At 49.1% G+C, this 22,625-nt stretch overlaps 1 protein-coding gene across 1 annotated transcript; it reads left to right on the top strand.

The window, feature by feature from the left end:
- The first annotated feature begins 561 nt into the window (after positions 1-561).
- grk3 (G protein-coupled receptor kinase 3) lies at positions 562-20,780 on the top strand. Its single transcript, XM_058057832.1, has 21 exons — positions 562-2,058; positions 5,334-5,410; positions 10,208-10,281; positions 10,357-10,458; positions 11,348-11,422; positions 11,490-11,551; positions 11,622-11,673; positions 11,750-11,841; positions 11,917-12,016; positions 12,089-12,167; positions 12,509-12,639; positions 14,860-14,954; positions 15,435-15,542; positions 15,753-15,819; positions 17,422-17,522; positions 17,659-17,725; positions 17,801-17,896; positions 17,959-18,121; positions 18,206-18,342; positions 19,300-19,413; positions 19,500-20,780. Exons 1-21 carry the CDS (start codon positions 1,946-1,948, stop codon positions 19,659-19,661), a joined length of 2,067 nt encoding a protein of 688 aa, XP_057913815.1. The 5' UTR covers positions 562-1,945; the 3' UTR covers positions 19,662-20,780.
- The last annotated feature ends 1,845 nt before the right edge of the window (positions 20,781-22,625 follow it).

Raw genomic sequence — 22,625 nt, 5'->3', positions numbered from 1 at the left:
GCATGCTAGACAAAAGGTGAAGAATAACAAATGAAACAGCCCCCTTCATCCTTCTTTTGTTTCCGCCCTTGCGGAAACGATTCATTGCAATAAAAGTAAAGATAAAGAATGCCATTGCTGCAACAAGGGGCGACTTTAGCACCAAGCTAGTGACATAGCGTCATGTTATGTAATGTTAGCTTTTACACTGAATATATGTACACGTTCATGTTTACTTTAAAAGTATTTAAACAAGAAATAGAACATTTTCACCCTTAAGGGCCTACAGAGTTTAATGAGGTTTGCTTTTACTGCACTGCTAAAATCGACATTTGATGGTAACTAACTCAATACTGTCAACTCCATCATTATTGAACCTTTAATACACCGTGAAAATATGATCACTCAGTACGTATGTATATATATATATACACATATATACATATATATATACACACACACACACACGCATCGTTTATTCATCACCTCACACCAAAATGTCGCCATTATGAAATATGCAAGAACAGGAAAAGGCATACTTCCTCTTTGTCTACGGATGTCTAAATTGTTTAATTAACATTTTCACGTTCAACAACGTTCGCGTGACCCGAACCACCTGAGCCGAGCCTAGCCAAGCCGACCCAAGCCGAGCCGAAAGGTACCACCGGTCCGGCTCCAGGCTGCGAGCCGCTCCGGGTTTTGGGAGCCCTCCCGCCGCAGTGGGAGGAAGTTGAGCCACAAGGCAGCTGAGCCACCGTGTTAACGACAAGAGAAAAACACGGAGACGAGAGGCGACCACGGGACACGCACACTACCGGAGCCGGGGAACGGACACCTCGAAAGAACACAGGAGAGAGGACGGAGTCTCCCGGCACTCGCTCGGAGGGACGCCGAGCTGCTCACAAGCGGACGGAAGCTCCTCCAGCTCGGCTCGCCTGGTAGGAAGGAGTCGCCCGCAGCTGGCTGAGCACGAAGACCCGCCACCCCCCGCCTGTTTGTGGAGCCAGACACCGGTGCCTCGGTGCGGGACACTTCCACGCCGCCTCCGCCGGTTGTACCGTTCCTCCCCATCGTCTGCTGCTTTAGTTTGTCCGCCATTTGACTTAAAAGTTCCAAGTGTTTCTGGCGCCCCCTCCCCCTCCTCCAGCGTCACTGGCAGTCCCCAGGCAGCCCTCCGCGCTGGCTGCCCCGGCGACGCGACGAGGCTCCCTTAACACTTGGCCTGGAAGCTGCGGGGACATTTTCAGGAGACTATTGGGGACACTGGATGCTTTTTGTGGAGGAACGTAGCCTGACTCGAAGCTGCCGGATAGCAGCGCAGCTCGCCCGCTAGCGTGTTAGCTCCGTAGCTAGCTACATGCTAACTAGCAAAGCAAACATCGACGGTAGCTTCTGACGTGATCGAGCGTTGCAGGCAGCAGCCTGAGGGACATAGTCTCTGGTAGTCTTCAGTCCGGGACCAGACCAGACGACGTTGCGGGCCGGGGCAGGCGGACCTTGGTGCGGGCTGTGTGGAACGCAAAGGAGGCGCGCTAGCTTGTGTTTGCTGACTGGAAGACATTTGCATTGCTCGCACACAAGAAGACACTTTTCAAGCACGCAGCTGGAGGATTAGTCCACCTGTCCTCCGCCATCCTCCCTCCTCACGCCAACACAGCCCGTGTGGACAGACCAACGTGGACATTGTCTCGGGGGACGGATGCAGGCCGTCCATCCCGTGCGTTTGACGGCAGCGTGCACGGAGAAGCCGTTGTCTTAAATGGGATCGAAATAAAAAGGAAGCATTGACTCTTTGATTGGCAACTACTTCTCCTCCGAACCGACGATGACACTCTGAGGACACAGTCGACGGCCAGGACACCCACCCTCCCCGTCCCCTTACACCGCCCCGGGACGTTGATGGTGGTCTCATCTGGTGGAGGACCTCTGTGTTTTTGAAGCTCCACGCGAAAGTCTGCCGAGAAAGATGGCGGACCTGGAGGCAGTGTTGGCTGATGTCAGCTACTTGATGGCGATGGAGAAGAGCAAGTCCACTCCTGCAGCACGAGCCAGCAAGAAGATCATCCTGCCCGAGCCCAGGTAACACACACACACACACCTGGAGATCATCAGTGGCTTTTGGTGTGATGGTTGCAGCAATTTATTATGAAGGGGGGAAAACATCCAAAGCTATTTGGCCCCGTGTGAGAAAGTGCCCCCCCCCCATTAAAACATAAGTGAAATGAACTGAGAACTATCAGTGTAGGAAAGGTTATGAAGCCATTTGTAAAGCTTTGGGACTCCAGCCAACCACAGTGAGAGCCATCATCCACAGACCTTTGGGAAAATACTCTTAAAGCCCGTGTCCCATTCCATCCGGCACGGAGAACAAGAAGAGTTCAACGTGGTGGTGGTAGTGTGACGGTCTGTCGCTTGCATGTGGGGCCATCTGTGGGTGAGCTCAAGCTGAAAGCAACTTGGCTTGTGCAGCAGGGCCATGAGGACCATGATCCAAAACCCAGCAGCAAGTCCACCAAAGCATATGAAGACTTTGTCCTGAGCTGAAGACTCACTGCAAGTTATCCCAAAGGCTTGATTGCACTTGTTGCTGCCAAGGGTGGGCCGAGCACTTATTAGCTTTAGGCTAATAACTTTCTCACACAGGGACATGGAGCTTTGTTTCATTTCCAAATGCATCAGGTGTTGATGGAGTGTTGTTCTTGGCTGATATTTACATTTCCGTCATCATCTCAAACATGGAAGTGGGCTAATAAATAAGACACCAGGGGGGGGGGGGGGGGGCAACACTCTTTCACCCCACTGTGTATATCCTATGTACTACATACTACACAGAGTACATGCATTGCAATGACTACGTATAGTATATTGAGCACATTGTATATACATGGGGAGTCCAGTAAGGGAAGAAAATGCTAATGATAAAAGATAAATCATCCTGTGGTGATTTTTATTTATTATTATTATATCATTATTTTGATTTGATATGGTGACTTTCATCTTGTGAAGTTCATCTCCCCCCACCCCCATAGTATTCTGACTAAATAAATTAATTTAACTCTATTTTTTATCTTTGTTTAAATGTAAGCGTAAAACCGTAATTTTTTTTAAAGTACCAAAATAAAGTGTTAAAATGATGTTTATGAGAAGACTTTCATCTTTGGAATAGTTACTAGTGGGAAAGCCAAGTTTCTCATTGGTTGCCGCTTGTAGCCTCGCCCCCTGTGTGCTGACCAATGGCAGCACCCTCCTTGTGTTTGTTGACTTTATAAACGTACTTGAGCAGGAAGTCGTCCTCAAGGTGTGGCTTCTCCTTGGCGCTGTCGCCGGCCAAAGACGCCATCATCGCTTTCTGTCCCTCTGGGCGAGCGTGCACACGGGCGGCGCCGATTTCCAAATAAAGTGGATGGGCTTTGATGGGATGGGGGATGGATTGCGTATCATCTCTTAATCACATCTTGATGCACAGCCAGATTAGGATGTTTGTCTGAGGACGTCACAGGGATTAGCGCCTCTGACAGCCGCCATGCTAATTGACCTCTGTGCTCGTCAGCCACGCAGGCAAACACGGGCGATGGAGGTTAATCCCGGGATTGGACGCCTGCGATCCCGGGATTGGAAAGCACAAGGCGGAGCCATCCTGAGATTACAAGGCTGATTAGCGCGTTAGCGGCCCGGCGGCGAGGTTCTGCTCCGTCAACACACGGGGCGTCTCACTCTGATATTTTTCAACCACTGTGAAACACTCAAACAATAGATAACAACATCAAATATCGATTATTAATGATGATGTCCGGCATCGCGCAAACCCTGCTTGCTATGCTAGCTTTAGCCAACTAGGCCGCAGGCGATGATGTGTGCAAACCCCGCCGCCGTGTATGCGGCCCCCGACGGTCGCACGCTGCCGACACATTCTCGGCACTCCGAGGCTCCCGACCGACTCTGGCGGGGAGGTGAGATGTTGCTTGGAGGGGGGGGCGTCAGGCGCCGGCGCCGAGAGGGTGCTGTATAGACACAAGCCACAGGTGGCAAAGTGGAGGCCTGGGGGCCACTTGGGGTCTGCCCTATTGCCTTATGTGGCCCCTGAAAGGGGAACTAATACACTACACTACACTACACACGTACAGGTAAGCCATCGGGTTGACACGTGAACATGACACCATGTTGTCAATAAAATGTAATCATTAACGCTGGTGTGTGGCATGTCGGTGTGTCTTCCTCCATGGAAGTCATTCAGCAGCCAACACTTGGATGGATGGATGGATGGATAGATGGCTGGCCGTGTACTTCCTACAAAGGCCCACAAAGAGGAAGTGTTTACTTAGCCGGCCATGCCCCGCCCACTGTTCTCAGTCACATGACCCCCAACACCCCGGCGCCGCACTCTTGTCAATCAAACCGCCTTGGCTGCCATGTTGCCATGGCCACAATCTACAAAAGAGGAAGTACTCTTTGTCACGTCTGATTGTACACACTATTATACACACTACTACTACTACCACATGGATTATTGGTACTTATATTACTACTACAGGTATTATTATTATTATTATTATTATTATTATTGGCATTTATGACTACTGCATGTATTATTAGTACTATTATTACTACGACAGGTATTATTATTATTGGACTACAGCTATTATTCGTGTTTATATTACTACCACAGTTTATTATTATTATTATTATTGTGGGCATTTATGACTACTACTGTATTATTAGCCCTTATATTATATTATTGGACTACATGTATTATTAGTACTTATACTACAGGTGTTAATAATAATAATAATAATAAGATATTATGATTATTGGACTACATGTATTATTGGTACTTATATTACTACTACCTGTATTTGGGGGATTTGTACGACTACTTCATGTATCATTAATATTGGGATTTATATTACGACAACATGTTTTCTTAGTAATTATGTTACTACTACATTGTATATTAGTGCTTGTATTACTACTATGTGTATCATTCGTTAATCACAGCAGTACTGCCCAGTAGCCAGGTGAGAGTACACGGCGGTACTGCCCAGTAGCCAGGTGAGAGTACTTGGCGGTACTGCCCAGTAGCCAGGTGAGAGTACACGGCGGTACTGCCCAGTAGCCAGGTGAGAGTACCGTGTATGAGTGCGGAGAGGAGTTGGTGTACGTGTTAAGTAGTGTGTGTACTATGGTGGAAGTGGTAATGTTCCATGGGGGGGTGCTAATTGATTAATTCTCAGGCTGCCTCCCGTCATTAACACCTGTTCCCAGTGGGGGGGCTATCTACCTCTCCTGTGCCTCCCCGCGTCAGGGGACGGGCGTGCGCGACGTGCCACTAATGCACTTCCTGTTTGTCTCCACAGCATCCGCAGCGTGATGCAGAAGTACTTGGAGGAGCGTGACGAGCTCACCTTCGACAAGATTTTCAACCAGAAGATCGGTAAGTGCCCAACGCCGATGAGCAACAGGAAGTGGGTTGCGGCGGCCGCGTGGCGTGGCTGTGCAGGTGGCGGCGATGGCGCTGGCCTCCAGGAAGCTGAGGCTCCTCTCCAGACAGGAAGCGTGTCAGCGAGCACAGCTGGGCCGCAGGCTTCATCAGCGTTAGTTACTCTTCCCCCCCACCCCCCCGTTGGCCCCCTCGAGAATAGACAGCCTTAATTGGCATGCCTGGCCTCCTCGTGTGGGAGATCTTCCGCCCATGTCATCAGGAAGTGATGCATGTTGGAACACGGCATCCCCGGCCTCTGGTGAGGCTGCTGGAGTACTTTCTGGGGGGCTTTGCGGAAGAAAGACATAATACGTTGACTTGGCAAACAGGTGCACAGGTGGAGGAATGGGGGTCCAGTCATGTCATGTGACTTCCTGTTTGTGTTCACCTTCCCTGGGCAGCCCTGTGAGACGCCCTGTCCAGCACACTCTTGGTCAGTTGGTTAGTTGGGATGGCAGGGATGAGTATCAGGTGGGGACCTCCTGGTGGTTCTGGTCCTGGTCCTGGTTCCTCCTCATTCTTGAACGCCCCCCTTTCCTTTCTCACTCTGCCTTGGCATGCTCCCTCTCCATCTGTCAGACTTCTGGAATGGATGATGGAGAGTTGTGTGTTGCCTAGCAACTGTGGTTGCCACGGCAACGGCAGCAGGAGTGCCGCGCGAGCTTGCGGTTGGGGAGAAATGAATTTGATGGAAGGAGGAATAAAAGAGGTGACGAGGAGGGAAGAAGAAGGCGAACGCCATGCAGAAGACCAGGCACTCTCCTCCTCCTTTCCCACAGCGCATTGTTCCCCCCCACGGTGCTGTGTGTGTCCCCGCCTCCAGTGCAGCCATCGCAGCGTCTTCACTTCCAGGATCCTGGACAAGTGCATTCTGTTTCCAGTGATCATCCTTGAGATGTTTCAGTAGCTTCATGGGAGTCCACCTGTGGTAAAGTCAGTTAGTTGGACATGATGTGGAAAGGCGCACCCCTGTCCATAAGGTCCCAGGGTTGACGGTGGATGGAAGACCAAAAACCAAGCATGAAGACAAAGCAATTGGCAGTAGACTTCCGGGACGTGCGTGTGCACGGAAGCCGGTGATGGAGCCGCTCACGTCACATTTAACCGCTGACACACAAGCCCTTTCCATCTGAGCATGTGCAGTAACGGCTTCATGTTCTGCCATTACGGCTTCACATCTGCTCACACAGGCAGATGCCATGGGTGCCGATGGTCCTTAAGACCTGTTAGGGGTATCACAAGATCTCACGAGAGGAAGGAACTGTGGTTGGGCGCTAGGAGGATATGAACTTTATGGCCCCTTTGTCTGGGTGGGTGGAGCCGGGGCCGCCAGCATACACACAGTGTGTAACATAGTGACAGAACATCATGACACCTGGAATTGTCACCGTGGAAAAAGGTGTTTTTGTTATCCCGGTTGAGTCGGCCTTCACATCCACTTGGGAATGCCGGGGGGCTACTTGGTGGCTTTGCATGAGCATGTGTTAGCGGTGGGTATGAGTGTTATGGAGGCGTGTGTACCGTGTCGACAGGAGCGGTGTACGCGTAGCGTGCCGGTACAACAAGTTAGACGTGGGAGCGTGCGGCGCTTTGCAGGCGTTGAGCAAACACTCTGCTCCTTCCAGGATGAGACATCCGCTCTGTCGTTTGTTCAGCTTCCTCAAACATCCTGCGGCCGTGAGCGCTCGCCAAGGCCTCAGAGCGGCCTCTCCGGCCGAGCGCCGTCAGGGACCCGCTCACATCTGGCCTCCCGCTACCCGTCTAGCTCGCCGTCATGGATGGATGTGTTGTTGCTGACTCACCCTGTTAGCAAGCCATGGCCAGACGACTGAACACTGGTTACACACGCACGCCGGCCTCGGGCCAGTAAAGGTTAGCGTATGTATAATGCAACATAGGTTCCACAGTCAAAAGCCTCTTTTTGGATGGCAAACGTGCAGCCTGCCGCACGCTGAGCTGGAACCCACAGCAAAGCAAGACAAGGAAAAGCTGCTTTTCAGCCACAAGCCTCATGTCTGAGCCCTTCTTACTTTATTTATGTCATTTAGGACTTTCTCAAATGACATAAATAATCATTAAAAAACACTTTTTTTCTATTTCCCCAACAATTTTCACATCGTCACATTTTTAAATGAATAATGAACTCAAATTTGATAGTTCTAATTGTAGGAAAATTGAATCTCTTTTCACATCCGAATACAACGTTTTTGTCTTCATATTTTGACTTCAGCTTGAGCTTGGTGAGCAAGTCCAAAGAGCTTGGTGAGCAAGTCCAAAGAGCTTGGTGAGCAAGTCCAAAGAGTTTGGTGAGCAAGTCCAAAGAGCTTGGCGAGCAAGGCCAAAGAGCAGTGATTGGCGAGCAAGGCCAAAGAGCAGTGATTGGCGAGCAAGGCCAAAGAGCAGTGATTGGCGAGCAAGGCCAAAGAGCTTGGTAGAAAGGCCAAAGAGCTTGGTAGGCGAGCAAGGCCAAAGAGCTTGGTTGGCGAGCAAGGCCAAAGAGCTTGGTTGGCGAGCAAGGCCAAAGAGCTTGGTTGGCGAGCAAGGCCAAAGAGCTTGGTTGGCGAGCAAGGCCAACAAGCTTGGTTGGCGAGACTTTGACGAATGGGAGAAATGCAAGATTGCTCCTGGTGGGGAGGAAGGTGAGGGAGCGGCCCACAGTGACAGGGGGGGGTCCTGATGATGTCAAGGGAGTTGATCGATGTCCCCAGGGCGTGTGTGAGACAGGTTCAGTTTCTTGTTTAGCGCCAGGAGGACCATACACACACGAACACACACACGCGTACACACCATGTGACCACGTGGAGGAAGTGACGCACGCCGTCTGGTGCTCAGATAAGGTAGCTGGTGGAGGAGGCGGCATGATCAAACAATTGACCTGTGGGACGGCTGGCTCCCACACGGAATACTCCAGTACTCTTCCATAAGTACTTCCTTCGGTGTGTGCAGTGGATGACTACCCCATCCTCTACAATTACCAACTATTTACCCACTTCTTCCTTCATCTATGGGACTCCCTCCCATAACCGTGTTTGTCTAGACACGCCACGGGTCCCTGGTGATGACGCCGCTAGCTAGCTTGGCGTGTCCTTGTTGATTCTTTGGGAAAGGCTGCCTCTGGTGTTTGAGCAGAGAACTCCATGTGATGAAGACCCTAGACCAGGGGTGCTCATTAAGTCGATCGCGATCTACCGGTCGATCGCGGAGGTGGTACTGGTCGATCGCTGGTCGATCGCGGCGTGACATTAAAAAATATCATCCTAGCATCAATGCCGTCACTTGATTGATATACAGGGCAGCCATTCAGATGACAACTGAATGTTGCCCTTCGGGTGACCAATCAAATCAAACAACGTCTCTAAGTGCAGCAGAACTTACGATGTCAGCCTATCATCCATCCCCGTTACTTGATTGACATACAGGACAACCAGTCAGATGACAACTGAATTTTGACCTTTAGGTCACCGCTCATGCGTAAACAACGATGCAAAGTGCTAAGCTAGTCGGCGAATGCGAGATTTTAAGCCCTCGCTAAAGTTTATGGTCACTAAAATGAGTGAAGGAGCTGGACCAAGTAAAAAGGCAAAAACATATCACTTCCATACGGAATGGGAGGTGGACTTTTTTTTCACAATGTCCATGAACATTTGGAAGTGTGCTTGAGGCTGGCTATCAGCAGCTACTGTCCGGACTATGCATCCCTGGCTGGTTCAATTCAGTGCAAGTCATCAAAGTAAACTCAGGTAATTACAAAAAATGTTAATAGTTAATTATGTGTGTTTTGCAATATTGGCTCATTTGGTTATGTAAGGTACATCAACATACATTGTACGTACAAATAATCCTCAATACATTTGAAAATAAATAGATGTTTTGCATTTTTGTAGTGGGTAGATCATTTTGACTCGGTCATTTTAAAAGTAGCTCGCATGCTGAAAAAGTGTGAGCACCCCTGCCCTAGACCCTTGGAAGGACGAGGGTGGTGTCGGACATAGCAGCACTAGCATGCATGGTAGCATGCTAATGTGCCGTTAGGACTCTTTTGTTGGAATGCATCCAAGGGTTTGTGTGAGGAACCAGACGTTGGACGCACAGCATCAATATTGAATCTTTGTCACGTCAACATTGTCGCTCTGTAAGCCAGGAAATACCAAAACATTTATTTTTATTGTTTTTAATGCCTTTTGAAGAATGTCTTCCTCGTCCACGTTGGCCCCGCTGAAGCTGGCGAGCCCGTTGGGAAGGTCAAAGCCGTCAGACTGGTGACCCGTGTGGAGATGGGATCTTGTTAGCGGGGGCTATTTTTATTTAGCACCTGATGCTAATCAGCTGAAAGGGAAGAGGCGTGTTCTTAAAGATTTGGCCGTCACGTGCTGAAGGTTGAGCGCGGCCCGATGCCTGTCATGTGACCTGGCTGCCTTGTGGCACGTCAGCCTCACACATCACTTCGTACACGCCTTCCCTGTTGTCATGGGGGCAGTTACCATAGCAACATCACATCTCATTCCTCGGCTATGTGTGAGCTGTTTATTAGCTCCGCCCCCTTTGCCAGATCCTGTTTTATCACCGTGGCGTGTGCATCCAGCTGCATGGTTTGGCTGCGTGTGGGCGTGTCTTGATGGCAGCTGTCTTGATGAGCGTCTTAATGACTGCAGTCAGGGGTTGTGGGCGTGTACGAGAGCTGTCCATCACAGGTAAACAGGAAGTGTGTGATGAGCAGCAGCAGCAGAATGACGTGTTTGTGCTCCTCAGGCTTCCTGCTCTTCAAGGACTTCTGCTTGAATGAGATCGACGAGGCCGTGCCGCAGCTCAAGTTCTACGAAGAAGTAAGCGTCTTTGTTTGCGTAGCCCGCCTAAGGTTGGCGCAGGAAGTCACGCTGACCGGCGGCGTCTCCTTTCAGATCAAAGACTACGAGAAGCTGGACTCTGAGGAGGAGCGGCTGAGTCGCAGTCGGCAGATCTACGACGGCTACATCATGAAGGAGCTGCTGTCCTGCTCGCATGTGAGGAAACTCAGAAGCTCAGGCTGCACCGGGGAGGGGGGGGGTCCACACTGATTCCCAGCGGGGGCCACATGGTCAAAAGTGAAAAAAGCATGCGGCTTAGATGTTTTATATTTTAGCTATGTCACTGTCACATCTACACCCCCCTCATCTGTGACACAATTGAATTGACATGTGTGATGGTTTGGATCCCCCAGGCTTTCATGCCCCCCCCCCCCCCCCCAGACCCAGCTGCAGTCTGCGGGTCTATCTTCCAGAAAGAACAGGAGTGTCCACAGTAGAAATATCATTTCACAAAAAAACTCCAGTCAATCAGCAACAGAAGACCAAGTAGAATAACCTGATCATGCAGGGAATACAGTTCTAATACTATTGGAATACATTGAGAATAATATGGGAATAAGGTCCTAATTCCAAAAAGACATTTTAAAGTTGAGTTTGGAACGAACCAAAACAAACCAAGAGCATTGGTGGACTTTATGAAAATGTAGTGGAAATAGTAAGAAAAAAAAGAATGTTGGAATCAAGTGGTAGCATAAATACAAATAATGTCATTTAGTAGCATAGACCTAACATATTGGAATAAAAAGGGCCATTTTAGGAATGTTCTGGTAGAGGAATAAGGTGACAATGTTGTGATGGTAAGATGTAAGATTATTCGTTATTTAGAGTTAATATGTGACTCGAGAAGCAGCCATACAGTAGGAGGCCAGTAGATATGAATATGATAGCAGATATCCAACGTGTTTGTGGCCCTGGCTGGGACAAGCCCCCCCCCCCCCCCCCCCCCCCATGTGCGGGGCGGGGCAACGATGTTTCTATGAAAGTGTCCCACCTCGTCCGTGGTGTGTTTTGACTTTGACATGTTTGTCTGCCGCGTTGCTGGCAGCTGTTCTCCAAGAAAGCAGTGGACCACGTGCAGAGTCATCTGGCCAAGAAGCTGGTGCCCCCCAGCCTCTTCCAGGTAGACCCGCACCCCATACACACACTAACCTTGACCCCTCTTGTAACCCCCTTTAACGTGCGCCCAGCCCTACATCCTGGAGATCTGCGACAGCCTGAGAGGGAAGATCTTCCTCAAGTTCATCGAGAGGTGAGATGGAAGAACTTTGGCCAACGGTAGCTCGGACCGCCTCACCTGACCCTGTCCTCCTCCTTTGCAGCGACAAGTTCACTCGCTTCTGCCAGTGGAAGAATGTGGAGCTCAACATTCACGTGAGTACGCCGTCACCGCGGCGATGCCGGCGAGGAGCACATCTGATGGGACGCGTCTGTGTGCTTCCTCCCGCAGCTGACCATGAACGACTTCAGCGTGCACCGCATCATCGGCCGCGGCGGCTTCGGCGAGGTTTACGGCTGCAGGAAGGCTGACACGGGCAAGATGTAAGCGGGCACCGCCTCTCACGGGACCCCAACGGCGCCGATTGTGACGCGTGTCTTTGTCACCCCGCCCCGCAGGTACGCCATGAAGTGTCTGGACAAGAAGAGGATCAAGATGAAGCAGGGCGAGACACTGGCGCTCAACGAGAGGATCATGCTGTCGCTCGTCAGCACGGGGGTGAGTAGCGCGGCCGCCGCCATCTGAGGCCGTGTTAGAGATGCTGACACGCAATTTGACCCTCATCCACAGGACTGCCCCTTCATCGTGTGCATGACCTACGCCTTCCACACCCCCGACAAGCTCTGCTTCATCCTGGACCTCATGAACGGTAACCGTGGTGACCCCTCCCTCCTGCCATTTTCATTGGAAGCTCACATCTAGCTCCAACCCCGAAAACCCAGCTGCGATCCTGTAGGTGGCAGTAATGCACATTAGCAATGGATTTCATTGCAAGCAGACATACTTCCTTTTTTCCTTCACCTTTATCTGGGTCTGCATCAACACACGCGCACACACACACACACATCAGGTGGAGTCGGTCAAGTCCTGAAGTGACAAGCATGGATTACACCGCAAACATTTACTGCAGCCTGGTGATGCTGACTCTCTCTCTCTCTCTCTCTCTCTCTCTCTCTCTCTTTCTCTCTGTGTGTGTGCACGTGCACCTAGGTGGTGACCTGCACTACCACCTGTCCCAGCACGGCGTTTTCAGTGAGAAGGAAATGCGCTTCTACGCTGCAGAGATCATCCTGGGCCTGGAACACATGCACAACCGCTTTGTGGTATACCGAGACCTCAAGGTATCTCCTTCACCCAACACACACACACCTTTCCCAAGCGCCCACACACACACACACACACCTTCACTCATCAGTCATCACCGAGGCTGGTGTGAATTCTTACAGGGAATGATGGCCATCATCCACAATCCCAACGTGAGACAGCAACACACGTCTGTCTCTTTTTGCTGCCTTTTAAAGATACGGAAACAGACATATGCAGCCCATCACGTGGGCTTATTATTATTATTATTATTATTATTATTATTATTATTATTATTATTATTATTATTATTATTATTATTATTATTATTATTATTTTTATTAATTATTTTTATTATTATTATTATTTTTATTATTATTTTTATTTTTTTATTATTTTTCTTTTTATTTTTTTATTATTTTTATTTTTATTATTATTTTTTTATTATTTTTATTATTTATTATTATTATTGGGCGGCACGGCGGTGTAGTGGTTAGCGCACAGACCTCACAGCTAGGAGACCAGGGTTCAATTCCACCCTCGGCCATCTCTGTGTGGAGTTTGCATGTTCTCCCCGTGCAAGCGTGGGTTTTCTCTGGGTACTCCGGTTTCCTCCCACATTCCAAAAACATGCTAGTTTATTTCGCCACTCCAAATTGTCCATAGGTATGAATGTGGGTGTAAATGGTTGTTTGTTTATATGTGCCCTGTGATTGGCTGGCGACCAGTCCAGGGTGTACCCCGCCTCTCGCCCAAAGACAGCTGGGATAGGCTCCAGCACCCCCCGCGACCCTTGTGAGGAAAAAGCGGTAGAAAATGAATGAATGAATTATTATTATTGTTAGCCGCTGGCCGACTGGGGTCTCACTGAACAATAAGGTACGTCAATAGACTAGTTACTGAGGAACTAATGGGTAGTGGTCAGGGTTGGTTGGTTAGGTGTGTCCCTCATGAACTCCTTCAGTAAAGTGTTAACACCGGATAGTATGGCTGGGCGATACATGATACATATTTTTTTATATCCATACCTCTGTTCATCACGATATGAAAAACAAGCATATCATTCCTATGGATATAGACTGGATTTGATGCGGAAGTCTCATGTTTCAAGATGGTGCCGCCTGAATACAAGATAGTTAGGACTAGTTAGTTAGCACCGTGTCTCCTGCAGCGTTTTTAGTGTTTCGTGGTTTATTTATGACTTCCTTATTGTTTTGGTGTGCAGCTATGGATGTTTATCTTGTTACATCTGTAGCTTGTCGCTTGCTCCATTGTTGACATTCGAGAGCGGCTGTTAGCATCCCTTCGGTACGCCCAATGATCGGCTATCCCCATGGAGATACAGAGGAGGAGAGGCTGCATAGTGGGGGTGAACAGTGAAGAAGATGTATAAAGGTTGCTGGGTAAAGACGGTATCAATCATGTTTACCTTCTCTCGTCATGGGAACATGAGATGGAAGCGCTAACACAGACTACCGTGAGTCCAGCACGATTGCACTGAAAATTCTACATTGGAATTAACTTTTTCTATATTTATTTAGAAAAGACAATATACTATTTTATATTGTTTACATTTTAATAAAACGTTGCACACATATTTGGCTTTGACTTTGGTCAAATTCAGCTTATGGAAAAAATAAATACATACAATAAAATACAAAATACAGCATATGGATATTGTACCTAAGTATATCGGGATATGAGTTTGGCTCCATATTGCCCAGGCCTACCGGCTAGCAACTAGCTTCATGCCTCAGGCCACAAGGGGAATGTAACTCTACGTTTTGTTCCCAAATACCTAATAAATCCATAAATAAGTATGACATGTGCCATGCTACCTTGCTGGAGCTTTTTTAACGGTGACCTTGCTAGGTGGAATAGGTGCGTCCCATGGCGAAGCTGCCTCTTCTGACCGGTTTTTCTACATTCAGAAGGCCCAAAAGAAGTAAGACGTGTACTGGTATCTCTCGGAAGCATTGTGGACGATGATGGGCAACATTTCCCTTAAACTATACTTTTCCTTTAAGTGTTGGGTGCTTACAGTACATAAACGTCTACACATCTTCCAGGGTGTGTTGACACTGTCATTATGCTAAATACACACGGTGAGTGCTAGGTGCGTACTAAGTACTAAGCTGTAAAGGGTACACCGCAGTACACTTCAGATTCATACTGAAAGGTATCTTGAGCATGATGGTGCTACTATCGACCTGGACCGCCTCGACTAGTGTCTCGCTCACATGCACTTTCTGTCTCAGCCGGCGAACATCCTGTTGGACGAGCACGGTCACGTTCGGATCTCCGACCTGGGCCTGGCTTGCGACTTCTCCAAGAAGAAACCTCATGCCAGCGTGTAAGTTGACCGCCTGCCTGTGTGTGTGTGTGTGTGTGTGCGCGCGTTCAAAGGCGTAGACGCTTATCTTGCTAATCACCGGAGTCAACTGGCAGCAAAGGCAAACACGGCTGCCGGTCATGCTAGCGGCAGTGAGTCTATGCTAACATGTTGACTTAGTTCATATGCTAACACGCAGGCGAGCAGGCAGCTCTGTGTGTTTGGCTAGCTAGCTGCGTGTCGGATATTAGCAGAGGTGTGTGATGTTTCTCTGCAGCCTCTTAATACTTGATGAGCTTAATCGCATCGCAGCAGCATGCTGCCACCTACTGGCGACACATGGGTCAGCACACCTGTGACGGTGCTAATATTAAAAGCAATAAACAGTCCTGTGATACAATAAATAAAGACTTTTATATGAGGAAGGAGGCGGCCATATTCATTAGCACTGCAGCCTGCTTCACATTGCAGTGTTGACCAGCGTGTGGTGTATGGTTCCAGGGGTACCCATGGGTACATGGCTCCAGAGGTGCTCCAGAAGGGGACAGCGTACGACAGCAGCGCTGACTGGTTCTCCTTGGGATGCATGCTTTTCAAGCTCCTCCGAGGGTAACATCACTTCCTGCCTGCTACACCAAACACTCTCTCTGACTCCCATCAGACCCCCCACCCCCATTCCTAGCCCACTCTCCAGCTATTGTCTTTGATGTGGAGTGTGGAAATGCCACACATCTGAGCACACGGGGTCAGAACCTGTGTGTGTTTGGGGGGGGGAGTGCATGTGGTGAGCTAAGTGTCCTCTGTTGCCACCCCCTGCAGGCACAGCCCCTTCCGACAGCACAAGACCAAAGACAAACACGAGATTGACAGGATGACACTCACCATGGTAAGACGTCTACTCCCACATCCATTGTAGTCTGTGTACCATGTACTCTACACAACCATCACTGTCATTCATCATCGTCCTACGTGTGGACACAACCATTCCATTACTTTCTCCTCCACCTGTCCGGCTCCGAGTCGTGGAGGCAGCAGTAGGGAAGCCCAGACCCCTGGCCACCACCTCCAGGTCCACTGGGAGGACTCAAGGCCTTCCCGGGAGACATAATCCCTCCAGCTTGTCCTCGGCCTGCTCTGGGCCTTCTCCCGGCTGGGCATTCCCGGAACACCTCAACAGGGAGGAGTCCGGGAGCCATCTGGACCAGATGCCCGAGCCACCTCAACTGGCTCCTCTCCATGTGAAGGAGCAGCGCCAATCCCACCTTCCCACTCGTGAACAAGACCACAAGATACTTAAACTCCTTCCCTCGGGGCAGGACCTCATTCCCAACCCGGTGGGAACCCCCATTTCCCACTGAGAACCATGGCCTCTGGTTTGGAGGTGCGGAGTCTCATCCCAGATGATTCACACTCATGTAAACCGTCCCAGTAAACAATGGAAGGTCACAGCCCCACAAGGCCATCAGGACCACATCGTCTGCCAGCAGCAGAGATGAGTTCCGAAGGCCCTCGAACCGGACTCCCTAAACGCCTTGGCTGTGCCTAGGAATTCTGTCCATGAAAACGAACAGAAAGGGTGACAAGAGGAAACAGGCTGGACTTACTGCTGGCAATGCCAACCAGGCTTCTGCTCCGGTTCTACAAGGACCCGGTGGCACGTACTAGCACATCAATTCTGTACTCCCAGTCCCCACCACCCACCTCCCCCAAAGGATGCCACCAGGGACACGGTCCAATGCCCTTTCCAGGTCCACAAAGCACACGTAGACTCCCATACACCCTCCAGCACCCTTGTGAGGGACAGTCCCTGGGACATGCAGACGCAAGTCTTTTCAGTGCATAAGTGCACACTTACCCTTGGACTTTTTCATGCATAACTGCACACTGTACTTCCTCCTCGTCTTTGGAGGGCATAAGTAGTCCACACTGGCATGCTTCCACTCAGGGAGACATCACCTCTCTCATGGTGCGCTAGCGTCACGGCCATCGGAACACGCAGGAGACGTCTAAATACCTGTGGTGTTGGGAAGTATACTAAAGTACACTCGGTACCAGATGTTGCACTCCATGTGGTCTCACTTCCCGGCCTCCCTTGTTGCCATCTTAACTTCAACTGATGGCGGCTGAGGAAGATGAGGGTAGATGGATGATGATGTTGATGATGATTTCTAGTAAGTATGTGATGATCAGCACTACACTGTCCATCAACATCCACACTCAGGAACTAAGTATACTCAGCCTGCATTCTCTGTGAGGCAGTGTGTGTGTGTGTGTCCAGTACAGAGAAAGTGTGATCTTAGCTATCTGAGTAAATCCAGATTAGGATTTAATCCAGCTACTATCCCTGTAATCCACCAGTGGGGGTGGGGTTAGAAATAGCTCTCTGAATGGCGGTCACATGATCAAGAATGTCCTCGTATGAACGGGTGTCATGCTGAGAAATGACCTGTCCTCTATGTTGCCTGTTTCTACGTTGTGTCCCTCGTAGAACGTGGAGCTGCCCGACTCCTTCACAGCAGAACTCAAAGAACTTCTGGAAGGTCTCCTGCAGCGTGACGTGTCCAAGAGGCTGGGCTGCCAGGGCAGAGGGTAACGCATGCACACACACGCATACACACGCACACACGCGTACGCACACACACAGCTGGGTCGTGGTGTCCTGGGCGAACAGCGCCCTCCTGTGGCCACAAGAGGACTAACATGTAGTGTGACCTCCGTCAAGCAGAGCCTCGGAGGTCAAGGAGCATCCTTTCTTCAAGGGCATGGACTGGCAGCAGGTGTACCTGCAGAAGGTGAAGCCCCGCCCCCTTGATTGCAAACACCTGCAACAGGAAACCGTAACGTCGCCCTCTTTCTGTCCTTCTCAGTACTCGCCACCCTTAATCCCGCCCAGAGGGGAGGTCAATGCCGCCGACGCCTTCGACATCGGCTCCTTTGACGAGGAAGACACCAAGGGCATCAAGGTGGCGATGATGTCATCATGCCGGCTTGCATCACAACGACTTCATATTCTCTCTCCCTGCAGCTGCTGGACAGCGACCAGGAGCTCTACAAGAACTTCCCCCTGGTCATCTCAGAGCGCTGGCAGCAGGAAGTGGCGGAGACCGTCTACGAGGCCGTCAACTCCGACACGGACAAGAACGAAGCTCGCAAGAGAGCCAAGAACAAGCAGCTGGGCCACGAGGAAGGTAAAACGCCTTCGTAGCCTTTGTCTCCTCCTCCTTCTTCTTGCTGTGCTCTCACCCCCCCCTGTGTGGCATGCATGTTTTCAGACTACGCCTTGGGCAAGGATTGCATCATGCACGGATACATGCTGAAACTGGGCAACCCCTTCCTCACCCAATGGCAGCGACGCTACTTCTACCTCTTCCCCAACAGGGTGGAGTGGAGGGGGGAGGGGGAGTCACGGGTGAGTCCGCCTCTCAGTGCACTATTCATGCACTCTAAACATCACATATAAGTGCACAAGTGGGCACTGTATGCACTCTAAACACCACATGTAAGTGCACGAGTGGGCACTATTCATGCGCTCGAAACACCACATGTAAGTGCGTGAGTGGGCACTATTAATGCGCTTTAAACACCACATGTAAGTGCACGAGTGGGCACTATTCATGCGCTCGAAACACCACATGTAAGTGCACGAGTGGGCACTATTTCTTCATTCTAGACGCCACATGTAAGTGCACGAGCGGGCACTATTCATGCACTCTAAACACCACATGTAAGTGCACAAACGGGCACTATTCATGCGCTGTAAACACCACATGTAAGTGCGTGAGTGGGCACTATTCATGCGCACTAAACACCACATGTAAGTGCACGGGTGGGCACTATTTCTGCATTCTAAATGTCACATGTAAGTGCGCGAGCGGGCACTATTCATGCACTCTAAACACCACATGTAAGTGCATGAGTGGGCACTGAAAAGACAAAGTGTACACTTGCTAGACTAGGTCTTAACTAGACAATTGTGCACTAAGCAGTCCAAATAGTGTAAGTTCATGTGTGTGTGTGTGTTGTCTCACTATGTGTGTTGTTGCACTGTGTGTGTGTGTGTGTGTGTATGTGTGGTTGTGCACGACAAGGAAACATGGCTGAAACGCTTGACGCCACACAAAGACGCGGTGAGTGTCACATGACGTCACGGCTGAGAAGTAGACGCATAGACTCCCGCCCCTTGCTTCTGTAGATGAGGAAGTGATGTGACCTTTGACCTCGAGTGTGTTCCAGGATGGCTAGACGCTTTATTAGGCGTGCGGGTCGCGTGGCGTGACGTAGGCGTAAAAGGAAGCGAGGAAGGGTTGAACGGTGCGTTGGCTGCGTCGGATGCGACCTCTGACCTCCTGGGCTTTGTGTGCCGCAGCAAAACCTGCTGACGATGGAACAGATCGTATCTGTGGAGGAAACGCAGATTAAAGATAAGAAGTGCATCCTGCTGCGCATCAAAGGAGGGAAGCAGTTTGTGCTGCAGTGCGAGGTAACACACACAGACACACACACACACACACACACACACATGCCAATGGTGTAACCATGCCGTGGTGTTGTCGTCGTCGTGGTCAGAGCGATCCAGAGCTGGTGCAGTGGAAGAAGGAGCTGACCGATGCATTCACTGAAGCTCAGAAATTACTGCGCCGTGCTCCCAAGGTCATCGGGAAGAGTCGCAGCGGCGTGGTCGAGCTCTCCAAACCCCCCCTCACACACCGCAACAGCAATGGCCTGTGAACACATGCGCACGCACGCACACACACACACACACACAAACAAACACACACACACACACACACACACTGACCAATTCTACTTTTTTCGGCCATGGGACCTTGCCAGTCGTGGACAGGAAGCAGCATGTGACCTGCATGAACCTTGAGGGGGAGCGTGGGGGGCGTGTCCTCTCTCAGCCCTACAAATCCCACCCGAGGGATGAGTGGGGCGCTGTAAGGACTCAAAGCCTTCCCCTTGTGAGCAATGAGTGATTACCCCCACCCCCACACACAGCGTGTAACGGACGTGCTAACGTGCCAACATCCTCCGTGAATATTCCGCAGCAGGAAGTGAACGGACCGCAGACTCTTCTGATTGGCCAATCGCCGTAGAGACTGACATTCCATTGGCTGACCAGCAGCAGACAGTCGCTATGGCAACCAGCGGACTCAAAGTGGGGGAGGGGCGTGTGTATATATTGTTTGTGTTTTAGTGTTTGCATCATGGTGGGGGGGCAGAAAGTCAGTCAGTCAGCCACCATGGCAACACCACCATGGGTTGGGAGGGGGGGCGTTAGCATGTTAGCTAGGTGTTTGTCTCCTGCGTGACGAGGACGCAGCCTGTTCTCCAACATTCCGCCACGCCACGAAGGAGAGGCGGCCTGATTAGCGTTAGCGTGCTTCTTTGTTTTGTTCGCAAGCCTTCCGCGGTGGGCGTGGTCTCTTCGGAGAAAAGTCGTCACCTTTCAAGGTGTCTTTTATTTTTTTATTCTGTTCTTTGACGTGGTTCCTCGCACCTTTTTAGCGCCATGTGTTACTCGCTAGTCTCAATGTGCCAAACAACTGTTGCCGAGGGGGCGGAGCCTGCGCAAGCCTTACTTGGGACCGTGTGACCCCGCCCCCCCCGCCGTCTCTCTGAAGGGAAGAAAACTGTGAGTCTCTTCTGCCAGGACACGTGCACGCTCGCCATGAAGTATCTATGAGAAATATATGTGTATAAGAACACAAAAGCTTTAGGTTTATTTAAAAGATAGAAAAAATAAAGTTTGGGGATTTTAATGTGATTTCTTTCAAATGTTTGTGGTGAACAATCTTGCACATAAAGACTTGGAAAAAAAACATTTCTTTGGATCTATAATTTCTCATATCGCACCTTTTAAACACGAAAGGATTAGAATTCGATTGTACAACTACAAGGATAATTGATGTAGGACTATGTTAAAAAGCCATAGAATTTCAGTATGTGGAATCAAACTGTGGAATGGATTGAGTAAGGACCTAAAACAATGCACAACGATGAGCCAATTCAAGAAACAATACAAGCAGTTGATGTTTGCTAAATACAAGGATGAGTCTTGAACCAGTCATGATGTGCTATATATATATCACGATATTGACAGTTACTATGGTACCCGTTATGTCATTGTATGGTCATATCACCGTACGTGAAAAAAACAAAACAAAACTTGAACTATATTAGGAAACCAGGAAATTAATAAATGTAACAGTTGCTGATTGTAAAAGTACCAGATGGAGGGGTAGGATTTAATAAGCTTTGCTTCTTCCTACTCCTTTTGGACATGTGGAACTGGGAATTGATTATGCGATGCATGTTCTAATGAAATAAAACCATTACCATTACCAAGGATTATATATCAATTTGGGAACTATGGGCCATTATTTAAAACAATACAGTCAGCAAGCATATTTTTGTGTGACTATTTTTCTTTATTAGTAGTATATTAGCTCTTAAACTCGCCCACAAACGTTCAACAAATCCAAAATGTGAGCGAGTGAGACCTCTCACTATAACATGTTTTTGTTTATTTGTGTCAGCTCAAAATAAGATTAGTTTATTCATGATACTGGTTTTAAATTCTAAATGTTTGTGAGTTTAAAAAAAGCCTATTTAGGAACATTCAGAAATGATTATTATTAAAGATTTGCCTCAATGCACCTTTCCTTCATGAAATGTACAAATGAAAATACCTAAAACATATGGCAATAGTCATAAACATTTCATCCAAATTGCTAACGCAATAATAATGTCAATTCTCTTTTAAAACACATTAAAATACATAGAAATCCATAATTATGTTACAGTAAATATCATTTTATTACAATACTCTAACAATTCATGAGAAATCCCCCAGTTTTTGAACGTTTACGCGTGCTGCGATTTGTCCTACTTTTCTGACGGTTGTTGAACGCACCGCTGCACCGTTCTCAGATACCCAGAGGGCTGTATGGATGTATTTTGATGTATTTTCCCCCTTTTTCTTTCCCCTCATACTTGCTCCCGAATGCTGATACTATGTGGGCACCCATAAACGTAAAATTTGATGACTTTGAATGCTAATGTGCATCATTGTAGTAGTTCCATGCTAAATGGCTAACGCTAGCAAAACACTGCACTTTAACCACGGTCGTCACTGACAGCCGGAAGTCCAATTTATCTGGCAGTTCAATGCCAAAATCATCAAATAGATGTAAAAATGTGAAAAGCACTGGTTAGTTGGGCCACTCTTATGCCAAGGTAGCACTGTATATGACAATAAAAACAATTGAACCGCCGAAAAACTGGAGTCTGAGGCGGTGTGTCGAATTCGGGAGCGAACTCTATTCTTTAAATGAATGAATGAATAACACACACTCCTGGCTCCGTGAGACATAACAGCCAACTCAGCAACAACAACAACAACAACAAACCCCTGTCTCCTCACGCCCACCCCTCCGGGTGGCAACCACTACCCTATCAATCGTTCCGGGGTGAATTATGTCCCAGCAACCTAGCAATACACGATACATACATACATGTACATACACTGCGCCAGTCTCTGGCAGGCCATGCAATCCGTGATAAGTCAAACACAGCGACAGTAGATACAAATAACTTTGGTCTTGCTACAAGAGCCATCTGCCAGGGCTTTGAAGCTAACTTTACCAATCTAAATACTGTTTCCCATCAATATTTGTTCCAGCTTGG

The sequence above is a fragment of the Doryrhamphus excisus genome, chromosome 19 (assembly GCF_030265055.1).
Source record: "Doryrhamphus excisus isolate RoL2022-K1 chromosome 19, RoL_Dexc_1.0, whole genome shotgun sequence".
NCBI lineage: Eukaryota > Metazoa > Chordata > Actinopteri > Syngnathiformes > Syngnathidae > Doryrhamphus > Doryrhamphus excisus.
Note: the sequence above shows the minus strand (reverse complement) of the source record. Positions and strands in the feature narration are given on the sequence as shown.

Coding starts and splice junctions, on each gene's coding strand:
- grk3 (XM_058057832.1), top strand. CDS start 1,946: ATGGCGGACCTGGAGGCAGTGTTGGCTGATGTCAGCTACTTGATGGCG. Junction 5,411..10,207: donor GATTTTCAACCAGAAGATCG/GTAAGTGCCCAA, acceptor TGTGCTCCTCAG/GCTTCCTGCTCTTCAAGGAC. Junction 10,459..11,347: donor AGCTGCTGTCCTGCTCGCAT/GTGAGGAAACTC, acceptor CGTTGCTGGCAG/CTGTTCTCCAAGAAAGCAGT.